This window comes from Oncorhynchus kisutch, linkage group LG22 (assembly GCF_002021735.2).
Source record: "Oncorhynchus kisutch isolate 150728-3 linkage group LG22, Okis_V2, whole genome shotgun sequence".
Classification (NCBI taxonomy): domain Eukaryota; kingdom Metazoa; phylum Chordata; class Actinopteri; order Salmoniformes; family Salmonidae; genus Oncorhynchus; species Oncorhynchus kisutch.
Window position 1 is genome coordinate 3493264 of NC_034195.2, and position 18607 is coordinate 3511870.

Sequence of the window (18607 nt, forward strand, 5' to 3'; positions counted from 1 at the left end):
GTATTGGTCCTGAAGAAAGAGTGACCTGCGTATGTATGTGTGTGTGTGTGTCCATGAGAGCTTGCCTTAAAACCAAAGAGCATCTACCATCCTACGTTTGATATAACTTTCTACCCGTCTTTTTCCACTACTCTGAATCTGGGTTAAATGAGCTAACTCACCCAGCTGGGCTGTCTGATGTTCATGTATGGTGTGTACATTTTCTCCCAGGTGACCTTCTTCCTGCTGATGGTGTGCTGATCCAGGGAAATGATTTGAAAATCGATGAAAGCTCTCTCACCGGTGAATCCGACCATGTCAAGAAGACTTTGGACAACGATCCAATGCTGCTGTCAGGTAATGATGATGAGCCTTCCTCTCTTCATATAACATGGCTGATGCAGATCAAGCTGGGCATCGCCCAGAGGCATCGCCCAGAGGCATCGCCCAGAGGCATCGCCCAGAGGCATCGCCCAGAGGCATCGCCCAGAGGTATCGCCTTTCCACTATGAATTAAGGTGGTGGTAGTGGTGGAAAAAGTACCCAATTGTCATACTTGAGTGAAAGTAAAAAATACCTTAATAGAAAATGACTCAGGTAAAATACTACTTCAGTAAAAGTCTAAAGTATCAACAGTAAATTGAATTGCTAAAATATACTTAAGTATCAAAGTAAAAGTATGAATAATTTCACATTCCTTATATTAAGCAAACCAGTCTGCACAATTTTCTTGTTTTTTAAATTACAGATAGCCAGGGGCACTCTCCAAAACTCCGACATAATTTACAAACAAAGCATTCGTGTTTAGTGATTCCGTCAGGTCAGAGGCAATACGGATGACCAGAGATGTTCTCTTGATACGTGCGTGAATTGGACTATTTTCCTGCCCTGCTAAGCATTCAAAATGTAATGAGTACTTTTGGGTGTCAGGGAAAATGTAAGGAGTAAAGAGTACATTATGTTCTTTAGGAATGTAGTGAAGTAAAAGTAAAATATGTCAAAATATAAATAGTGAAGTACAGATTCCCCCCAAAACTACTTAAGTAAAAAATACTTTAAAGTACTATTGAAGTACTGTACACCACTGGGTCCCTTTCCTTTTCCATTGTTGTTTTCATTTGCTGTTTAGCCTAGCATCTTATTACTGTCAATCAATCTTCATAAGAGCGCCTTGGAGTTAACACCTACTTGAAACAGCATGATCTTGCTATTCCTGCATAAATACTGTTAGGCGATACTCATGTAATTAAATATTTAACGCATACCCTTCTTCACGTTTCACAAAAATATTATCACATTTTATTCACTTGCTCCCCTCACAAAAATTGAACCGTTAAACATTTAAATGCATTTGTATGGCCTTATTTTACTATGCCATTTTAGTTGGAGATTTAGTTGGAGATTTGTCAGGTTCCTGTCAGGTTCCTATGACCATGTCTCAATGGCTGTCCATGTGTGTCTTCTGCCAGGTACCCACGTCATGGAGGGTTCTGGGAAGATATTGATCACAGCAGTAGGTGTCAACTCCCAGACCGGCATCATTTTCACCCTGCTCGGAGCCGGCGAAGACGAAGACGACGACGAGGAGGAGAAAGCAGAGAAGGAAAGGAAAAAGAGGGAAAGGGAGGAGAAGAAGAAGGAGAAAGAGAGGAGAAAGAAAGAGAAGAAAGAAAAGAAGGACAAGAAGGACAAACTGGACAAGAAAAGTATGTGGAACTAGATTCAACTTTTATAGTCATCTGTTACACAACATTTGTAAAAACTCACCTCATCTCTATTGTATTTGGTTGAGACTCACCATCGTAGGAGTAAACGTAGAATATAATTGTTTTGAAAAACCCTGTCCAACAATATGTGTTATGAGATATTCCATGATGCTATCCTATAGGGCCTACAGATGCTATTACGTTACATTTTGCCAGTGGCATGACATAAAGCTATTTGCCACCATAGCAGGTGTCAAACAAGGTTATTCAAATGAAATAAAATGTTATTTGTCACATGCTTTCGTAAACAACAGGTGTAGACTAACAGTGAAATGCTTACTTACGGGTCCTTCAATGCAGAGTTAAAGATAAAGATACAAAATACACAGGGAATAACGAATAACAATAACAAGTAAAAATAACATGGCTATATACAGGAAGTAGAAAATAACATGGCTATATACAGGAAGTAGAAAATAACATGGCTATATACAGGAAGTAGAAAATAACAGGGCTATATACAGGAAGTAGAAAATAACATGGCTATATACAGGGAGTAGAAAATAACAGGGCTATATACAGGAAGTAGAAAATAACATGGCTATATACAGGAAGTAGAAAATAACATGGCTATATACAGGGAGTAGAAAATAACAGGGCTATATACAGGAAGTAGAAAATAACAGGGCTATATACAGGAAGTAGAAAATAACAGGGCTATATACAGGGAGTAGAAAATAACAGGGCTATATACAGGGAGTAGAAAATAACATGGCTATATACAGGAAGTAGAAAATAACAGGGCTATATACAGGAAGTAGAAAATAACATGGCTATATACAGGGAGTAGAAAATAACATGGCTATATACAGGAAGTAGAAAATAACAGGGCTATATACAGGGAATAGAAAATAACAGGGCTATATACAGGGAGTAGAAAATAACATGGCTATATACAGGAAGTAGAAAATAACATGGCTATATACAGGAAGTAGAAAATAACAGGGCTATATACAGGGAGTAGAAAATAACATGGCTATATACAGGAAGTAGAAAATAACAGGGCTATATACAGGGAGTAGAAAATAACAGGGCTATATACAGGGAATAGAAAATAACAGGGCTATATACAGGGAGTAGAAAATAACATGGCTATATACAGGAAGTATAAAATAACAGGGCTATATACAGGGAGTAGAAAATAACATGGCTATATACAGGAAGTAGAAAATAACAGGGCTATATACAGGGAATAGAAAATAACAGGGCTATATACAGGGAGTAGAAAATAACATGGCTATATACAGGAAGTAGAAAATAACATGGCTATATACAGGAAGTAGAAAATAACAGGGCTATATACAGGAAGTAGAAAATAACATGGCTATATACAGGAAGTATAAAATAACAGGGCTATATACAGGGAGTAGAAAATAACATGGCTATATACAGGAAGTAGAAAATAACAGGGCTATATACAGGGAATAGAAAATAACAGGGCTATATACAGGGAGTAGAAAATAACATGGCTATATACAGGAAGTAGAAAATAACATGGCTATATACAGGAAGTAGAAAATAACAGGGCTATATACAGGGAGTAGAAAATAACATGGCTATATACAGGAAGTAGAAAATAACATGGCTATATACAGGAAGTAGAAAATAACATGGCTATATACAGGAAGTAGAAAATAACATGGCTATATACAGGGAGTAGAAAATAACAGGGCTATATACAGGGAGTAGAAAATAACATGGCTATATACAGGAAGTAGAAAATAACAGGGCTATATACAGGAAGTAGAAAATAACATGGCTATATACAGGAAGTAGAAAATAACATGGCTATATACAGGAAGTAGAAAATATCATGGCTATATACAGGAAGTAGAAAATAACAGGGCTCTATACAGGAAGTAGAAAATAACAGGGCTATATACAGGAAGTAGAAAATAACAGGGCTATATACAGGAAGTAGAAAATAACAGGGCTATATACAGGAAGTAGAAAATAACATGGCTATATACAGGAAGTATAAAATAACAGGGCTATATACAGGGAGTAGAAAATAACATGGCTATATACAGGAAGTAGAAAATAACAGGGCTATATACAGGGAATAGAAAATAACAGGGCTATATACAGGGAGTAGAAAATAACATGGCTATATACAGGAAGTAGAAAATAACATGGCTATATACAGGAAGTAGAAAATAACAGGGCTATATACAGGGAGTAGAAAATAACATGGCTATATACAGGAAGTAGAAAATAACAGGGCTATATACAGGGAGTAGAAAATAACATGGCTATATACAGGAAGTAGAAAATAACAGGGCTATATACAGGAAGTAGAAAATAACATGGCTATATACAGGAAGTATAAAATAACAGGGCTATATACAGGGAGTAGAAAATAACATGGCTATATACAGGAAGTAGAAAATAACAGGGCTATATACAGGGAATAGAAAATAACAGGGCTATATACAGGGAGTAGAAAATAACATGGCTATATACAGGAAGTAGAAAATAACATGGCTATATACAGGAAGTAGAAAATAACAGGGCTATATACAGGGAGTAGAAAATAACATGGCTATATACAGGAAGTAGAAAATAACATGGCTATATACAGGAAGTAGAAAATAACATGGCTATATACAGGAAGTAGAAAATAACATGGCTATATACAGGAAGTAGAAAATAACATGGCTATATACAGGGAGTAGAAAATAACAGGGCTATATACAGGGAGTAGAAAATAACATGGCTATATACAGGAAGTAGAAAATAACAGGGCTATATACAGGAAGTAGAAAATAACATGGCTATATACAGGAAGTAGAAAATAACATGGCTATATACAGGAAGTAGAAAATATCATGGCTATATACAGGAAGTAGAAAATAACAGGGCTCTATACAGGAAGTAGAAAATAACAGGGCTATATACAGGAAGTAGAAAATAACAGGGCTATATACAGGAAGTAGAAAATAACAGGGCTCTATACAGGAAGTAGAAAATAACAGGGCTATATACAGGGATTAGAAAATAACAGGGCTATATACAGGGATTAGAAAATAACAGGGCTATATACAGAGAGTAGAAAATAACAGGGCTATATACAGGGAGTAGAAAATAACAGGGCTATATACAGGAAGTAGAAAATAACAGGGCTATATACAGGGAGTAGAAAATAACAGGGCTATATACAGGGATTAGAAAATAACAGGGCTATATACAGGGATTAGAAAATAACAGGGCTATATACAGGGAGTAGAAAATAACATGGCTATATACAGGGAGTACCAGTACCCAGTCGATGTGCCGGGGTACGAGGTAATTGAGATAACTATGTACATATACGTAGGTAGGGGTAAAGTGACTAGGCAACAGGATAGATAATAGACAATAACCGCAGCAATTGTGTTGTGTAAGTATGCATATGTTATGTGTGGGTGTATGTTGGGGTGTCAGTGTAAGTATGTACATTTAAGTGTGTGTGCTGAGCAATTAGTGCTTTTTGAGGTCGTTTTTTTTACCGTTTTGGTTCAATATTTTTTTTTTTTACCGTTATGTAACTAGGCAAGTCAGTTAAGAACAAATTATTATTTTCAATGACGGCCTAGGAACAGTGGGTTAACTGCCTATTCAGGGGCAGATTGACAGATTTGTATCTTATCTGCTCGGGATTTGAACTTGCAACCTTTCAGTTACTAGTCCAACGCTCTAACCACTAGGCTACCCTGCCGCCCCACTATGCATTATGTGGGTTGAAATCTGTAACAACATAGAATAAAACAATTAATAAAAGTCCTATAATGGTAGTGACTGCCCATTACTATCACGTTTCAGGTAAGACCTAAATGCAGACTGTGTTGAAGTAACAATGTTTATTACAGCAACAAGGGCAGACAAACAACAGGTCAAGACAAGTAGAGGTCGATAATCCAGAGTAGTGGGGCAAGGGTACCAGACGGCAGGCAGATTCCGGGTCAAGGTCAGGTCAGGCAGAGGTCGGTAATCCAGAGTAGAGGCAAAGGCACAGGACGGCAGGCAGACTCAGGGTCAGAGGCAGGCAGAGGGGTCAGGCAGGCGGGCTCAGGGTCAGGACAGGCAATGGTCAAAATCAGGAGGGAAAAAGAGACTGGTGAAAACCAGGAGCTGAGACAAAACGCTGGTTGGCTTGACAAACAATACAAACTGGTAACAGCCAAACAGAGAACACAGGTATAGGTACCCAGGGGATAATGGGGAAGATAATGGGGAAGATGGGCGACACCTGGTGGGGGGTAGAGACAAGCACAAGGACAGGTGAAACAGATCAGGGTGTGACAATTACTGCTTACTAACAGTAATTTATTCACATTACTTTACTTTAATAAAATATTAAGGCATACTTTTATGAATGCATACTTTTATGAATGCTGAATACCAACTATCAATCACTTAGATCATGCATTTTCAGGTAGAGATACCTCGTGAAGGAACTGCTCTCTCTCCTTCCATGTCTGCCCCCACACTAACCTAACTTAGCAGGTAATAAATAAACACACAAAACGGACAAGTACGAATGCAATGGATTGTGGTCATTGTAGTTAATTAGCACGTTTTCTGCGCTAAACTGATTTATCTCTACAGAAACTGCGCACTGAGCAGTTGATGTTGGTCAATCAGTTGTTTAACTGAAACGTTATTTTTTTCTTTCCTTTTTTTTTCATCGCTCAGCACTAGTTAGTGCAAAAAAGGATCAATGCAGATAGTCTGGGTAGCCATTTCATTAGCTATTTAGCAGTCTTGTTTGTCAGTCTTATGGCTTGGGGGTAGAAGCTGTTCGGGGTCCTGTTGGTTCCAGATTTGGTGCACTGGTACCGCTTGCTATGTGGTAGCAGAGAGAACAGTCTATAGCTCAGGTGGCTGGAGTCTGACATTGTTTGGGGCCTTCCTCTGACACCGCCTGGTATAGCGGTCGTGTATGACAGGGAGCTCACCCCCCTCTGTTGCGCCTTCCGGTCGGGTGCCTTGCAGTTACCATACCAAGCAGTGATGCAGCCAGTTAAGATGCTCTCAATGGTGTAGCTGTAGAACTTTGAGGATCTGAGGGTCCATGTCAAATCTTTTCAGCATCCTGAGGGGAAAGAGTGCCCTCTTCACAACTATGTGGGTGTGTGTGGACCATGTTAATTCCTTAGTGGTGTGGACACTGAGGAACTTGAAGCTCTCAACCCACTCCACTACAGCCCTATTGATTTGGATGGGGAGCGTGCTCACCCCTCCGTTTCCTGTAGTCCACGATCAGCTCCTTTGTCTTGCTGACATTGAGGGAGTGGTTGTTGTCCTGGCGCCACACTGATCTCCTCCCTATAGGCTGCCTCACTGTTGTTAGTGATCAGTCATACCATCATCGTGTCGTCAGTAAACATGAGGATGGTGTTTGTCAAACTTGCTGAGCTGTACTCAATGAAAAGCATTCTTACATAAGTATTATAATATTACAATAGAGATCTGTGGATCTGTTGGGGCGGGTTGGAATTTGGAGTGGGTACAGGGTGTCTGGAATGATGGTTCAGTGTTGCTTGGTTCAGTGTTGCTTGCCTTGGAGTCATCGAAGGCATTTAGCTCGTCTGTTAGGCAGCGATGGGCGTTTCGCGGCTGGGTTTCCCTTTTGTAATCTGTGAAAGCTTGAAAGCCCTGCAACATTATTCTCTGTATTAACTGAAGGGGTCAAAGAATAATTCCTGAAAGTAGTCAAATGAAATTATGCTTTTTTGTTCAACGATCTTGAGTTATATGGTGTGTCTGCCAGTGGCGTGAGAGTGACATGCACATTCAACATTCCCACTCAGATGCTGTGCCAAATACAGGAAGTTCCCACCTTACACCCCAATACACAGACAGAGTATCTGCAGCTGAATCTTGGTGCAGGTTAATTACGGCATGTGAGAGCGCTATAGAGGATGCTGACTTATAGACACAGTTGGTTAACATCTCAGTTAGTTTACTGACTGCAGATGGGTCAGTTGGGCTAAGGACGTTACCTCTCCTGCCATACCAGGGCTACAAAAAAAGTATCAGTATCATTGATCAGGGGATTCTCAGAGTGAGTGAGGACTGTATTAGGGAGTTAAGACAGAAATGTCAGAGCATTCACGCCTCATAGTTTCCACTTCAGTGTCTAAGGGCTAGCCGTCAAGGGAACTCACATCCAAGGGAACATATTAGAACTAAAAGTGTTTTGTCTATAGCGAGATGCTCTTTGCTGATGTGTAAATGGACAAATGATTAACTGCGGTCGTTTATTTTTTTTTCCACAGATAAAAGAGATGAGAAAAACAAGAAAGGTAAGTTTGTCAATGAGTGCGTTTAAATCCACAATAATAATTTGACATTAAACAGAGTATGACAGTAGGCAGATATATTATAGTCATGTAAACACCTTACTTTGCTGATCTTAGATCGGCCAAAGGTCAAAATCGCAGTAATGATACGCCGATTTAAAACACCTGGTTTTCCGAGTTATCTTTCAAATTATTATGACATGAAAACAGCATAATTGGCGTTCCAGCGGTGTGTTTGATCTGAAAAAACACATGCTTTTTAAATGCTTTACATGCTTTGCAAATATAACGATTTCCCTAATAATATAAAGTTTAAATGTGAAAACTACTTCTAAGACCAAACATTCAGTATGTTCCTAGGAAAGACGCCAGTATCTTTGTAGTGACTGTGTGTATAGGAAAGACGCCAGTATCTTTGAAGTGACTGTGTGTATAGGAAAGACGCCAGTATCTTTGTAGTGACTGTGTGTATAGGAAAGACGCCAGTATCTTTGTAGTGACTGTGTGTATAGGAAAGACGCCAGTATCTTTGAAGTGACTGTGTGTATAGGAAAGACGCCAGTATCTTTGTAGTGACTGTGTGTATAGGAAAGACGCCAGTATCTTTGAAGTGACTGTGTGTATAGGAAAGACGCCAGTATCTTTGTAGTGACTGTGTGTATAGGAAAGACGCCAGTATCTTTGTAGTGACTGTGTGTATAGGAAAGACGCCAGTATCTTTGTAGTGACTGTGTGTATAGGAAAGACGCCAGTATCTTTGTAGTGACTGTGTGTATAGGAAAGACGCCAGTATCTTTGTAGTGACTGTGTGTATAGGAAAGACGCCAGTATCTTTGTAGTGACTGTGTGTATAGGAAAGACGCCAGTATCTTTGAAGTGACTGTGTGTATAGGAAAGACGCCAGTATCTTTGTAGTGACTGTGTGTATAGGAAAGACGCCAGTATCTTTGTAGTGACTGTGTGTATAGGAAAGACGCCAGTATCTTTGAAGTGACTGTGTGTATAGGAAAGACGCCAGTATCTTTGTAGTGACTGTGTGTATAGGAAAGACGCCAGTATCTTTGAAGTGACTGTGTGTATAGGAAAGACGCCATTATCTTTGTAGTGACTGTGTGTATAGGAAAGACGCCAGTATCTTTGTAGTGACTGTGTGTATAGGAAAGACGCCAGTATCTTTGTAGTGACTGTGTGTATAGGAAAGACGCCAGTATCTTTGAAGTGACTGTGTGTATAGGAAAGACGCCAGTATCTTTGTAGTGACTGTGTGTATAGGAAAGACGCCAGTATCTTTGTAGTGACTGTGTGTATAGGAAAGACGCCATTATCTTTGTAGTGACTGTGTGTATAGGAAAGACGCCAGTATCTTTGTAGTGACTGTGTGTATAGGAAAGACGCCAGTATCTTTGTAGTGACTGTGTGTATAGGAAAGACGCCAGTATCTTTGTAGTGACTGTGTGTATAGGAAAGACGCCAGTATCTTTGTAGTGACTGTGTGTATAGGAAAGACGCCAGTATCTTTGTAGTGACTGTGTGTATAGGAAAGACGCCAGTATCTTTGAAGTGACTGTGTGTATAGGAAAGACGCCAGTATCTTTGTAGTGACTGTGTGTATAGGAAAGACGCCAGAATCTTTGTAGTGACTGTGTGTATAGGAAAGACGCCAGAATCTTTGTAGTGACTGTGTGTATAGGAAAGACGCCAGTATCTTTGAAGTGACTGTGTGTATAGGAAAGACGCCAGTATCTTTGTAGTGACTGTGTGTATAGGAAAGACGCCAGAATCTTTGTAGTGACTGTGTGTATAGGAAAGACGCCAGAATCTTTGTAGTGACTGTGTGTATAGGAAAGACGCCAGTATCTTTGTAGTGACTGTGTGTATAGGAAAGACGCCAGTATCTTTGTAGTGACTGTGTGTATAGGAAAGACGCCAGTATCTTTGTAGTGACTGTGTGTATAGGAAAGACGCCAGTATCTTTGAAGTGACTGTGTGTATAGGAAAGACGCCAGTATCTTTGTAGTGACTGTGTGTATAGGAAAGACGCCAGAATCTTTGTAGTGACTGTGTGTATAGGAAAGACGCCAGAATCTTTGTAGTGACTGTGTGTATAGGAAAGACGCCAGAATCTTTGTAGTGACTGTGTGTATAGGAAAGACGCCAGTATCTTTGTAGTGACTGTGTGTATAGGAAAGACGCCAGAATCTTTGTAGTGACTGTGTGTATAGGAAAGACGCCAGAATCTTTGTAGTGACTGTGTGTATAGGAAAGACGCCAGAATCTTTGTAGTGACTGTGTGTATAGGAAAGACGCCAGTATCTTTGTAGTGACTGTGTGTATAGGAAAGACGCCAGTATCTTTGTAGTGACTGTGTGTATAGGAAAGACGCCAGTATCTTTGTAGTGACTGTGTGTATAGGAAAGACGCCAGTATCTTTGTAGTGACTGTGTGTATAGATACACCATCCAAGGGGAAAATAATAACTTCACCATGATGAAAAGGATATTAAATGTCTCCTTTTTAAAAAATATATATATTTTTTAAAATCTACCAATAGGTTCTTTATGAAATGTTGAAAAACCTCCCTGGTCTTTGTGGATGAATCTCTGTTTGAAATCCACTGCTCGCCTGAGGGACCGTAGACATATTTGTATGTGTGGGGTACAGAGATGAGGTAGTCATTCAAAAATCATGTTGAACACTATTGTTGCACACAGAGTGAGTCCATGCAACTTATTGTGTGACTTGTCAGGCACATTTATACTCCTGAACGTATTTAGGCTTGCCATAACAGCTTTTCATGTTTAGTTCATTGGTAAATATTTCTAAAAACATAATTCCACTTTGACATTATAAAGGTTTCGTGTGGAGGCCAGTGACAAAAAAAATCTTAAATTGAATCCATTATAAAGGACAAATTGTAGAAAAAGTCAAGGGTTGTGAATACATTCTGAAAGCCCTGTACCTCACTAAGTCCTCAAACTAGCTTTGTAGTATATGGCTCAGGTTAGATCTGAAGAGTTCGTTGGCATAGAAATGGACCTTGCTTAAAGGTGAGCCACTTTCGTGGTATTGGTTATCCCAAGTCGAACTCAGAGTTGACCAAACTAAATTCAGAGTATAGGGCTCCGGTTTTTGCATAAGGTGTGTACAGTCTGAGTGTGGCCCTGTGTGTCCCTGATGCCATATGGTCATGTGTGTGTTCCTGTGGTCCGAGCAGCAGGTGCTCTTGACTCCGTTCATGGTGATTAGGACCAAGGAGATTACAGCTCTTAAGCTCAGCAGCTGATTTTTCCCCGTGCCTTTCTTCCCTTAGCTAACAACCTTTATGTTTTTGGATCAACACACTTACAGACACACATACTGTACACACTTACAGACACACATACTGTACACACTTACAGACACACATACTGTACACACTTACAGACACACACACTCACTCACTTTACACGCACACATACTGTACACACTTACAGACACACATACTGTACACACTTACAGACACACACACTCACTCACACATTTGCCTGGATGAACAATGTCCCTTTACTTCACTTACAGAAGCGTTGAGTATATAGGGTTCTGGTGTGTGTTTGTTCTATTACAGAACGTGGGCATGTTTTGGGATGACGGTGGAAGAATTTGTTTGTAAAGAATCTCAGCCTTGAAGGAGCAATAATCCCCAGGCTCGGATTAAGGACTGTGAACCAAACACCATAGCGTCTGGCGGTGTATCACACAGAACAGCGCCCCCTATCTGTTTCCAAGCAGTAGCAGTGCCATCTCACGATGAACCCTTACACACCAATGTACTATTTTTCCCATAGCTTTTTTTATTGGGCTGCATCAACAATCCTTGTTTAAATGTCTTTGGACTCGTCCTCTCCTCTCCCTCAGGTAAGTCTCAGGATGGTGCAGGTGTGGAGATGCAGGCCCTCAACAGTGACGATGAAGGAGAGGAGAAGAAGAAAGCCCACCCGAAGAAGGAGAAGTCTGTGCTCCAGGGGAAATTGACCAAATTAGCGGTGCAGATCGGCAAAGCGGGTAAGACCATCACAAGGGAATTCTGAATGTTGAAAAGATTTCCGCAGCAGCTTGTCCCAGCTTGTCATTTTTGCAAATATTTGATTATCTCATTGTGTACAGTGCACTACTATATTTTCCTCTGTCCAGGCCTGTTCATGTCAGGGTTGACAGTCATCATCCTGATAACTCTGTTTATGGTGGACACCTTCTGGATCCAGGGCCTACCGTGGATCGCGGACTGCACGCCCATCTACATTCAGTTCTGCGTCAAGTTCTTCATCATTGGTGTTACCGTGCTTGTGGTGGCTGTACCCGAAGGTCTCCCCCTGGCCGTCACCATCTCACTTGCGTATTCTGTCAAAGTAGGTATCACTACTTTGTCATTACAATATTACTATAGTATATATAATATATATATATATATATTACAGACAGGAGCAATTAGGAAAGTCATTGCCAGATCCCAAATCATAGTCTCCTCTCTTCCTCAGAAAATGATGAAAGACAACAACCTGGTGAGGCACCTGGATGCCTGTGAAACCATGGGCAACGCCACAGCCATCTGCTCTGACAAAACGGGGACGTTAACCATGAACAGGATGACCGTGGTCCAGGCTTATCTGGGAGACAGGCACTACAGGGTGGTTCCTGAGTCTGACCTCATCCCAGGCAAAGTCTTGGACCTGCTCATTATGGGCATCGGAGTCAACTGTGCTTACACATCCAAGATCATGGTTAGTGAACATACTTCACTTGAGACTCCGAGTTGAGGTTTTCACCTCTGTCAAACAGAACACAAAGAGATGTGCAATACAGCTCTTTTCATAGCAATCGTTCATTGACATCTGAGCAAATACGTTGAGTGCCAGGTCATGGATTTCAAGCCAGGGACAAATCCTCTTGAAATCTGAGAACTCAGACTTTCATTTAAATCATGCATTAATATAATGGGACATTTTCGTACAAAGTATCAGTTATGTTAGTTGATTTGAAGTTTGGAACTGACCTTAACGTGTAAATGGTTTGTCTCAGTCTCCTGAGAAGGAGGGCGGGCTGCCACGCCAGGTGGGCAACAAGACCGAATGTGCCTTGCTGGGCTTTGTCTTGGAACTGAGACGTGACTATATGACCATCCGCAACGATATCCCAGAGGAGAAGCTCTTCAAGGTCTACACCTTCAACTCAGTCAGGAAGTCCATGAGCACAGTGCTGAAGAACGCAGACGGGAGCTACAGGATGTTCAGCAAAGGAGCCTCCGAGATCCTCCTAAAGAAGTATTGCTGGCACTTTCAGTTTCTTGCTTTCCTGCAAATGAACTCTGTGAACTCTCCCAGTATTATTTGTCCCGAAACCTAATACAGATTTCCTCTTTGACTCATCGCAGGTGTTGTAAGATCATGACAGCAAGCGGGGAGGCTAAGGTCTTCAAGCCCAGGGACAGAGACTATGTGGTGAAGAATGTGATCGAGCCCATGGCCTCCGAGGGCCTGAGGACCATATGCCTAGCCTACAGGGACTTCCCCCCGGTCGACGGCGAGCCTGACTGGGAAAACGAAACTGACATCCTCACCGGCCTCACCTGTTTGTGTGTGGTGGGCATCGAGGACCCTGTGCGGCCAGAGGTAAAAGGGCAAGAGGGATATGCCCAATCAAGGTCCTTGTTGCAAAGGTCCAATTAATTCAAGGAGGTAGATGTTTGTGGTGGTATAACCCTCAACAATGTACATGTATAATTCCCCTGAAGGGGAGAGCAGGTCTTTCTGAGTGTGTCTTGGGGTTTTAGATTATAAACCAAACACATTTCCATAATCTGAAAAATTAAGTATTTTTCTTCCACCCTAGGTTCCTGACGCCATTAAGAGGTGTCAGCGCGCTGGCATCACGGTGCGCATGGTCACAGGGGACAACATCGACACGGCTCGCGCCATTGCCAGTAAGTGTGGCATAGTGCACCCCGGAGATGACTTCCTCTGTATAGACGGCAAAGAGTTCAACCGACGGATAAGAAACCAACTGGGAGAGGTAATATTCCTCTCTTTCTCTCACAAAATGAATCTGTTTCTGTGAAAAAAAATGGTGATGATCGAGTGACCCAAAAAACTATCTACTTCCAGATTGAGCAAGAACGCATTGATAAGATTTGGCCTAAACTCCGTGTGCTTGCAAGATCCTCACCCACTGACAAACATACTTTAGTAAAAGGTATGTTTGGGGGGTATTTTTTCATTTATCATTACAGATCCATTTTTAGGTCTTACATATTATTATTATCTATCTAGATGATGCTTGCCTCTGTTCACAGGTATAATGGATAGCACTGTACTAGAACCAAGACAAGTTGTTGCTGTAACAGGAGATGGCACTAATGACGGCCCTGCCTTGAAGAAAGCGGATGTTGGATTTGCCATGGTATGGTGTTTTTATACTTCAAGATCTGGCGTATGTTATACCCCATCAATATTTCATGAGTATGTTGTCTCTCTGATTTGACCGGATGGGTACTATTTGGTCCTGCGACTAATGCGCTGTGACATGCTGTACCCACAGGGCATTGCGGGCACGGACGTAGCCAAAGAGGCCTCAGACATCATCCTGACAGATGACAACTTCAGCAGCATCGTCAAGGCGGTGATGTGGGGGCGGAACGTCTACGACAGCATCTCCAAGTTCCTCCAGTTCCAGCTGACTGTCAACGTGGTGGCTGTCATAGTGGCCTTCACAGGAGCCTGCATCACACAGGTGAGACACTGTATTGCTGTCATGTCCATTCTTCCCATCTTGGGAGTTTTTCTAATCAACTCTACAAGTTACAACGGTCTTTGAAAAGTGGGGGGCTATACATAAACCAAACTACATCTCCCCCCAGGACTCTCCTCTCAAAGCTGTCCAGATGCTGTGGGTGAACCTGATCATGGACACCTTTGCCTCCCTGGCCCTGGCCACTGAGCCCCCCACCGAGTCTCTGCTGCTGAGGAAACCGTATGGCCGGAACAAGCCCCTCATCTCCCGCACCATGATGAAGAACATCCTGGGCCATGCTGTCTACCAGCTCACTGTCATCTTCACCCTGCTCTTCACCGGTGAGTAGTGTTGCAAAGGGAGGGTATATTACTGGAAACTTTCAAAGTGGCCCTTTTGGGTAATTCAGATTACCACAGGTGTCTGTAATTATGTCTGGCCCTATCTGTGTAAATATAAAATAATACAATTAATGAAAACAGTATCCTAAGAATAAATAGTGAATACAATTGGTGGTTAAAATGAAGGTTTCAGCAAGCCTGTTCCTGGAGAGCTACCGTCCTGTAGGTGTTCACTCCAACCCTAATCTAGCACACCTGATTCTAATAATTAGCTGATTGATAAGGTGAATCAGGTTAGTTACAGCTGGGGTTGGAGCGAAGACCTACAGAAGAGCAGCTCTCCATGAACAGGGTTGGAAAGACCTGGGCTATAGGCTAGTCCTGGAGCAAGAGTTTTTGGCCTAGGCCTAATAAATAAGTAAAATATTCGGAAGAAGCCTTTGACTCTCCTCCTGAACTGCCACTTTAGGCCTACACAGCACCGCCATTGGTTAGGCAGCACACAAAAAATGTTTTGGATCAGCAAGAACAGAGCAGGCCCGGGCTCAGGGAGTAATGGGCGTAATGCAGCCTAGTTGTATTTGTACCATCCCAGCAGCTATCTTAGAAATATAACTTTGCTCTGTGCCTCTCAGAGGATGCACTTCGTAGTGCATGACTTTCCCCTGGACTAGATAAAAAAAATAATAAGCTCAGCAAAAAAAGAAACGTCCCTTTTTCAGGACCCTGTCTTTCAAAGATAATTAGGTAAAACACAAATAACTTCACAGATCTTCATTGTAAAGGGTTTAAACACTGTTTCCCATGCTTGTTCAATGAACCGTAAACAATTAATGAACATGCACCTGTGGAACGGTCATTAAGACAATAACAGCTTACAGATGGTAGGCAATTAAGGCCACAGTTATGAAAACTTAGGACAGCAAAGAGGTCTTTCTACTGACTGTGAAAAACACCAAAAGAAAGTTCCCCAGGGTCCCTGCTCATCTGTGTGAATGTGCCTTAGGCATGCTGAAACGAGGCATGAGGACTGCAGATGTGGCCAGGGCAATAAATTGCAATGTCCGTACCTTGAGACGCCTAAGACAGCACTACAGGGAGACAGGGCGGACAGCTGATCGTCCTCGCAGTGGCAGACCATGTGTAACAACGCCTGCACAGGATCGGTACATCCGAACATCACACCTGCGGGACAGGTACAGGATGGCAACAACAACAACTGCCCGAGTTACACCAGGAATGCACAATCCCTCCTTCAGTGCTGAGACTGTCTGCAATAGGCTGAGAGAGGCTGGACTGAGGGCTTGTAAGCCTGTTGTAAGGCAGGTCCTCAATAGACATCACCAGCAACAACATCGTCTTTGGGCACACACCCACTGTCGCTAGACCAGACAGGACTGGCAAAAAGTGCTCTTCACTGACGAGTGAAGGAATGAGCTTTACACCGAGGCCTGTACTCTGGAGTGGGATCGATTTGGAGGTGGAGTGTCCGTCATGGTCTGGGGTGGTGTGTCACAGCATCATCGGACTGAGCTTGTTGTCATTGCAGGCAATCTCAACGCTGTGCGTTACAGGGAAGACATCCTCCTCCCTCATGTGGTACCCTTCCTGCAGGTGCATCCTGACATGACCCTCCAGCATGACAATGCCACCAGCCATACTGTTCGTCTGTGTGTGATTTCCTGCCAGACAGGAATGTCAGTGTTCTGCCATCACCAGCGAAGAGCCCAGATCTCAATCCCATTGAGCACGTCTGGGACCTGTTGGATCGGAGGTTGAGGGCTAGGGCCATTCCCCCAAGAAATGTCCGGGAAACTTGCAGGTGCCAAGGTGGAAGAGTGGAGTAACATCTCAGAGCAAGAACTGGCAAATCTGCTGCAGTCCATGAGGACGAGATGCACTGCAGTACTTAAGGCAGCTGGTGGCCACACCAGATACTGACAGTTACTTTTGATTTTGACCCCCCCCCCTTTGTTCAGGGACACATTATTAAATTTATGTTAGTCACATGTCTGAGGAACTTGTTCAGTTTATGTCTCAGTTGTTGAATCTCATGTTCATACAAATATTTACACATGTAAGTTTGCTGAAAATAAACGCAGTTGACAGTGAGTGGACGTTTCTTTTTTTTGCTGAGTTTATAAGGAATTTATACTTTTACTTTTGATACTGAAGTACATTTTAGCAATTCCATTTACTTTTGATACTTAAGTATATTTAAAACCAAATACTTTTAGACTTTTACTCAAGTAGTATTTTACTGGGTGACTCACTTTTAAAAATGGAGTACTTTTTCCCCCACTGCCCTTTTATATAAAAAGTGTATACTATATATGTATAAATTACCATAGTTACCATAGATTACCATAGTTACCATAAATTACCATAGTTACCATAGATTTACCATAGATTTCCATACATTGCCAAAGATTCTGGTAACTTTGGTAAATTACCAGTAGCTTTGCAACTCTACCAGGTGAGTACCGCATGGGTTCAAATTAGTTAGTCGTGCCAATTGGACATCTAACTTTGTCCTTTATGAAGATATGAAAGCAAATGTATTGATCTAATAAATGACTTGATCCATATTGCTTGTCTCCAGTGGGCCTTGTTATTATGTACCTGTATGTTGCCACCACAGGAGAGCAGATTTTCGACATTGACAGTGGGAGGTATGCGCCTCTCCATGCCCCTCCCTCGGAACATTACACCATTGTTTTCAACACCTTCGTCATGATGCAGCTCTTCAATGAAATCAACGCTCGCAAGATCCACGGCGAGCGCAACGTCTTTGACGGCATCTTCAAAAACATGATCTTCTGCTCCATTGTGTTTGGAACGTTCGTCATCCAGGTGAGCTAGCCTTCGGATCCATACAGGATATCCACACAGAGGAGATTTCATATTGGACAGAAAATAACATTGCTCTCGAATCACCCTGTGTTTTGTTGTCCAGATTGTGATCGTTCAGTTTGGAGGGAAACCTTTCAGCTGTGTGGGCCTCAGCATCGACCAGTGGCTCTGGTGTGTGTTCTTGGGCTTTGGATGTCTTCTATGGGGCCAGGTGAGATTCTCACAGGTTTCGAATGTCTTCCAATGATCTCCTTGGCTGTTACGAAGCTTTGTCACAAATGTTTTGTCACAAATTAGTGACAGCATTTGAGTTCCTGTCTGTTCATTTCTAGGTGGTCACCACTGTCCCCACCAGTCGGCTGAAGTTCCTGAAGTCTGCAGGTCATGGTACGCAGCAGGAGGAGATCCCTGAGGATGAGCTGGAGGAGATGGAGGACCTGGACGAGATCGACCATGGTGAGATGGAGATGAGAAGGGGGCAGGTGCTCTGGTGCAGAGGCCTAGGCAGGATCCAGACTCAGGTTTGTTTGATCAACTCTAAGTTACATCTCAGCTTACAATCATCCCTCAGCTTTACACCAAACCAAGGATTCAAACTCAGGATTGTGCTTTAACTTTCGAT

General features: G+C 42.1%; 1 protein-coding gene across 1 annotated transcript in view; it reads left to right on the forward strand.

Moving 5' to 3' along the window:
• LOC109867539 (plasma membrane calcium-transporting ATPase 1-like) overlaps positions 1 to 18607 on the forward strand; it is a 31930-nt gene that overhangs the window by 10414 nt on the left and 2909 nt on the right. Inside the window, exons 5-20 of the mRNA XM_031802129.1 lie at positions 211 to 336; positions 1449 to 1685; positions 8006 to 8032; positions 11924 to 12070; positions 12200 to 12414; positions 12544 to 12786; positions 13085 to 13326; positions 13437 to 13674; positions 13895 to 14074; positions 14167 to 14254; positions 14355 to 14461; positions 14600 to 14791; positions 14919 to 15132; positions 17774 to 17985; positions 18089 to 18196; positions 18318 to 18506. Coding sequence (XP_031657989.1) covers positions 211 to 336; positions 1449 to 1685; positions 8006 to 8032; positions 11924 to 12070; positions 12200 to 12414; positions 12544 to 12786; positions 13085 to 13326; positions 13437 to 13674; positions 13895 to 14074; positions 14167 to 14254; positions 14355 to 14461; positions 14600 to 14791; positions 14919 to 15132; positions 17774 to 17985; positions 18089 to 18196; positions 18318 to 18506 — 2765 coding nt within the window. The remainder of the gene's footprint in view (positions 1 to 210; positions 337 to 1448; positions 1686 to 8005; positions 8033 to 11923; positions 12071 to 12199; positions 12415 to 12543; positions 12787 to 13084; positions 13327 to 13436; positions 13675 to 13894; positions 14075 to 14166; positions 14255 to 14354; positions 14462 to 14599; positions 14792 to 14918; positions 15133 to 17773; positions 17986 to 18088; positions 18197 to 18317; positions 18507 to 18607) is intronic.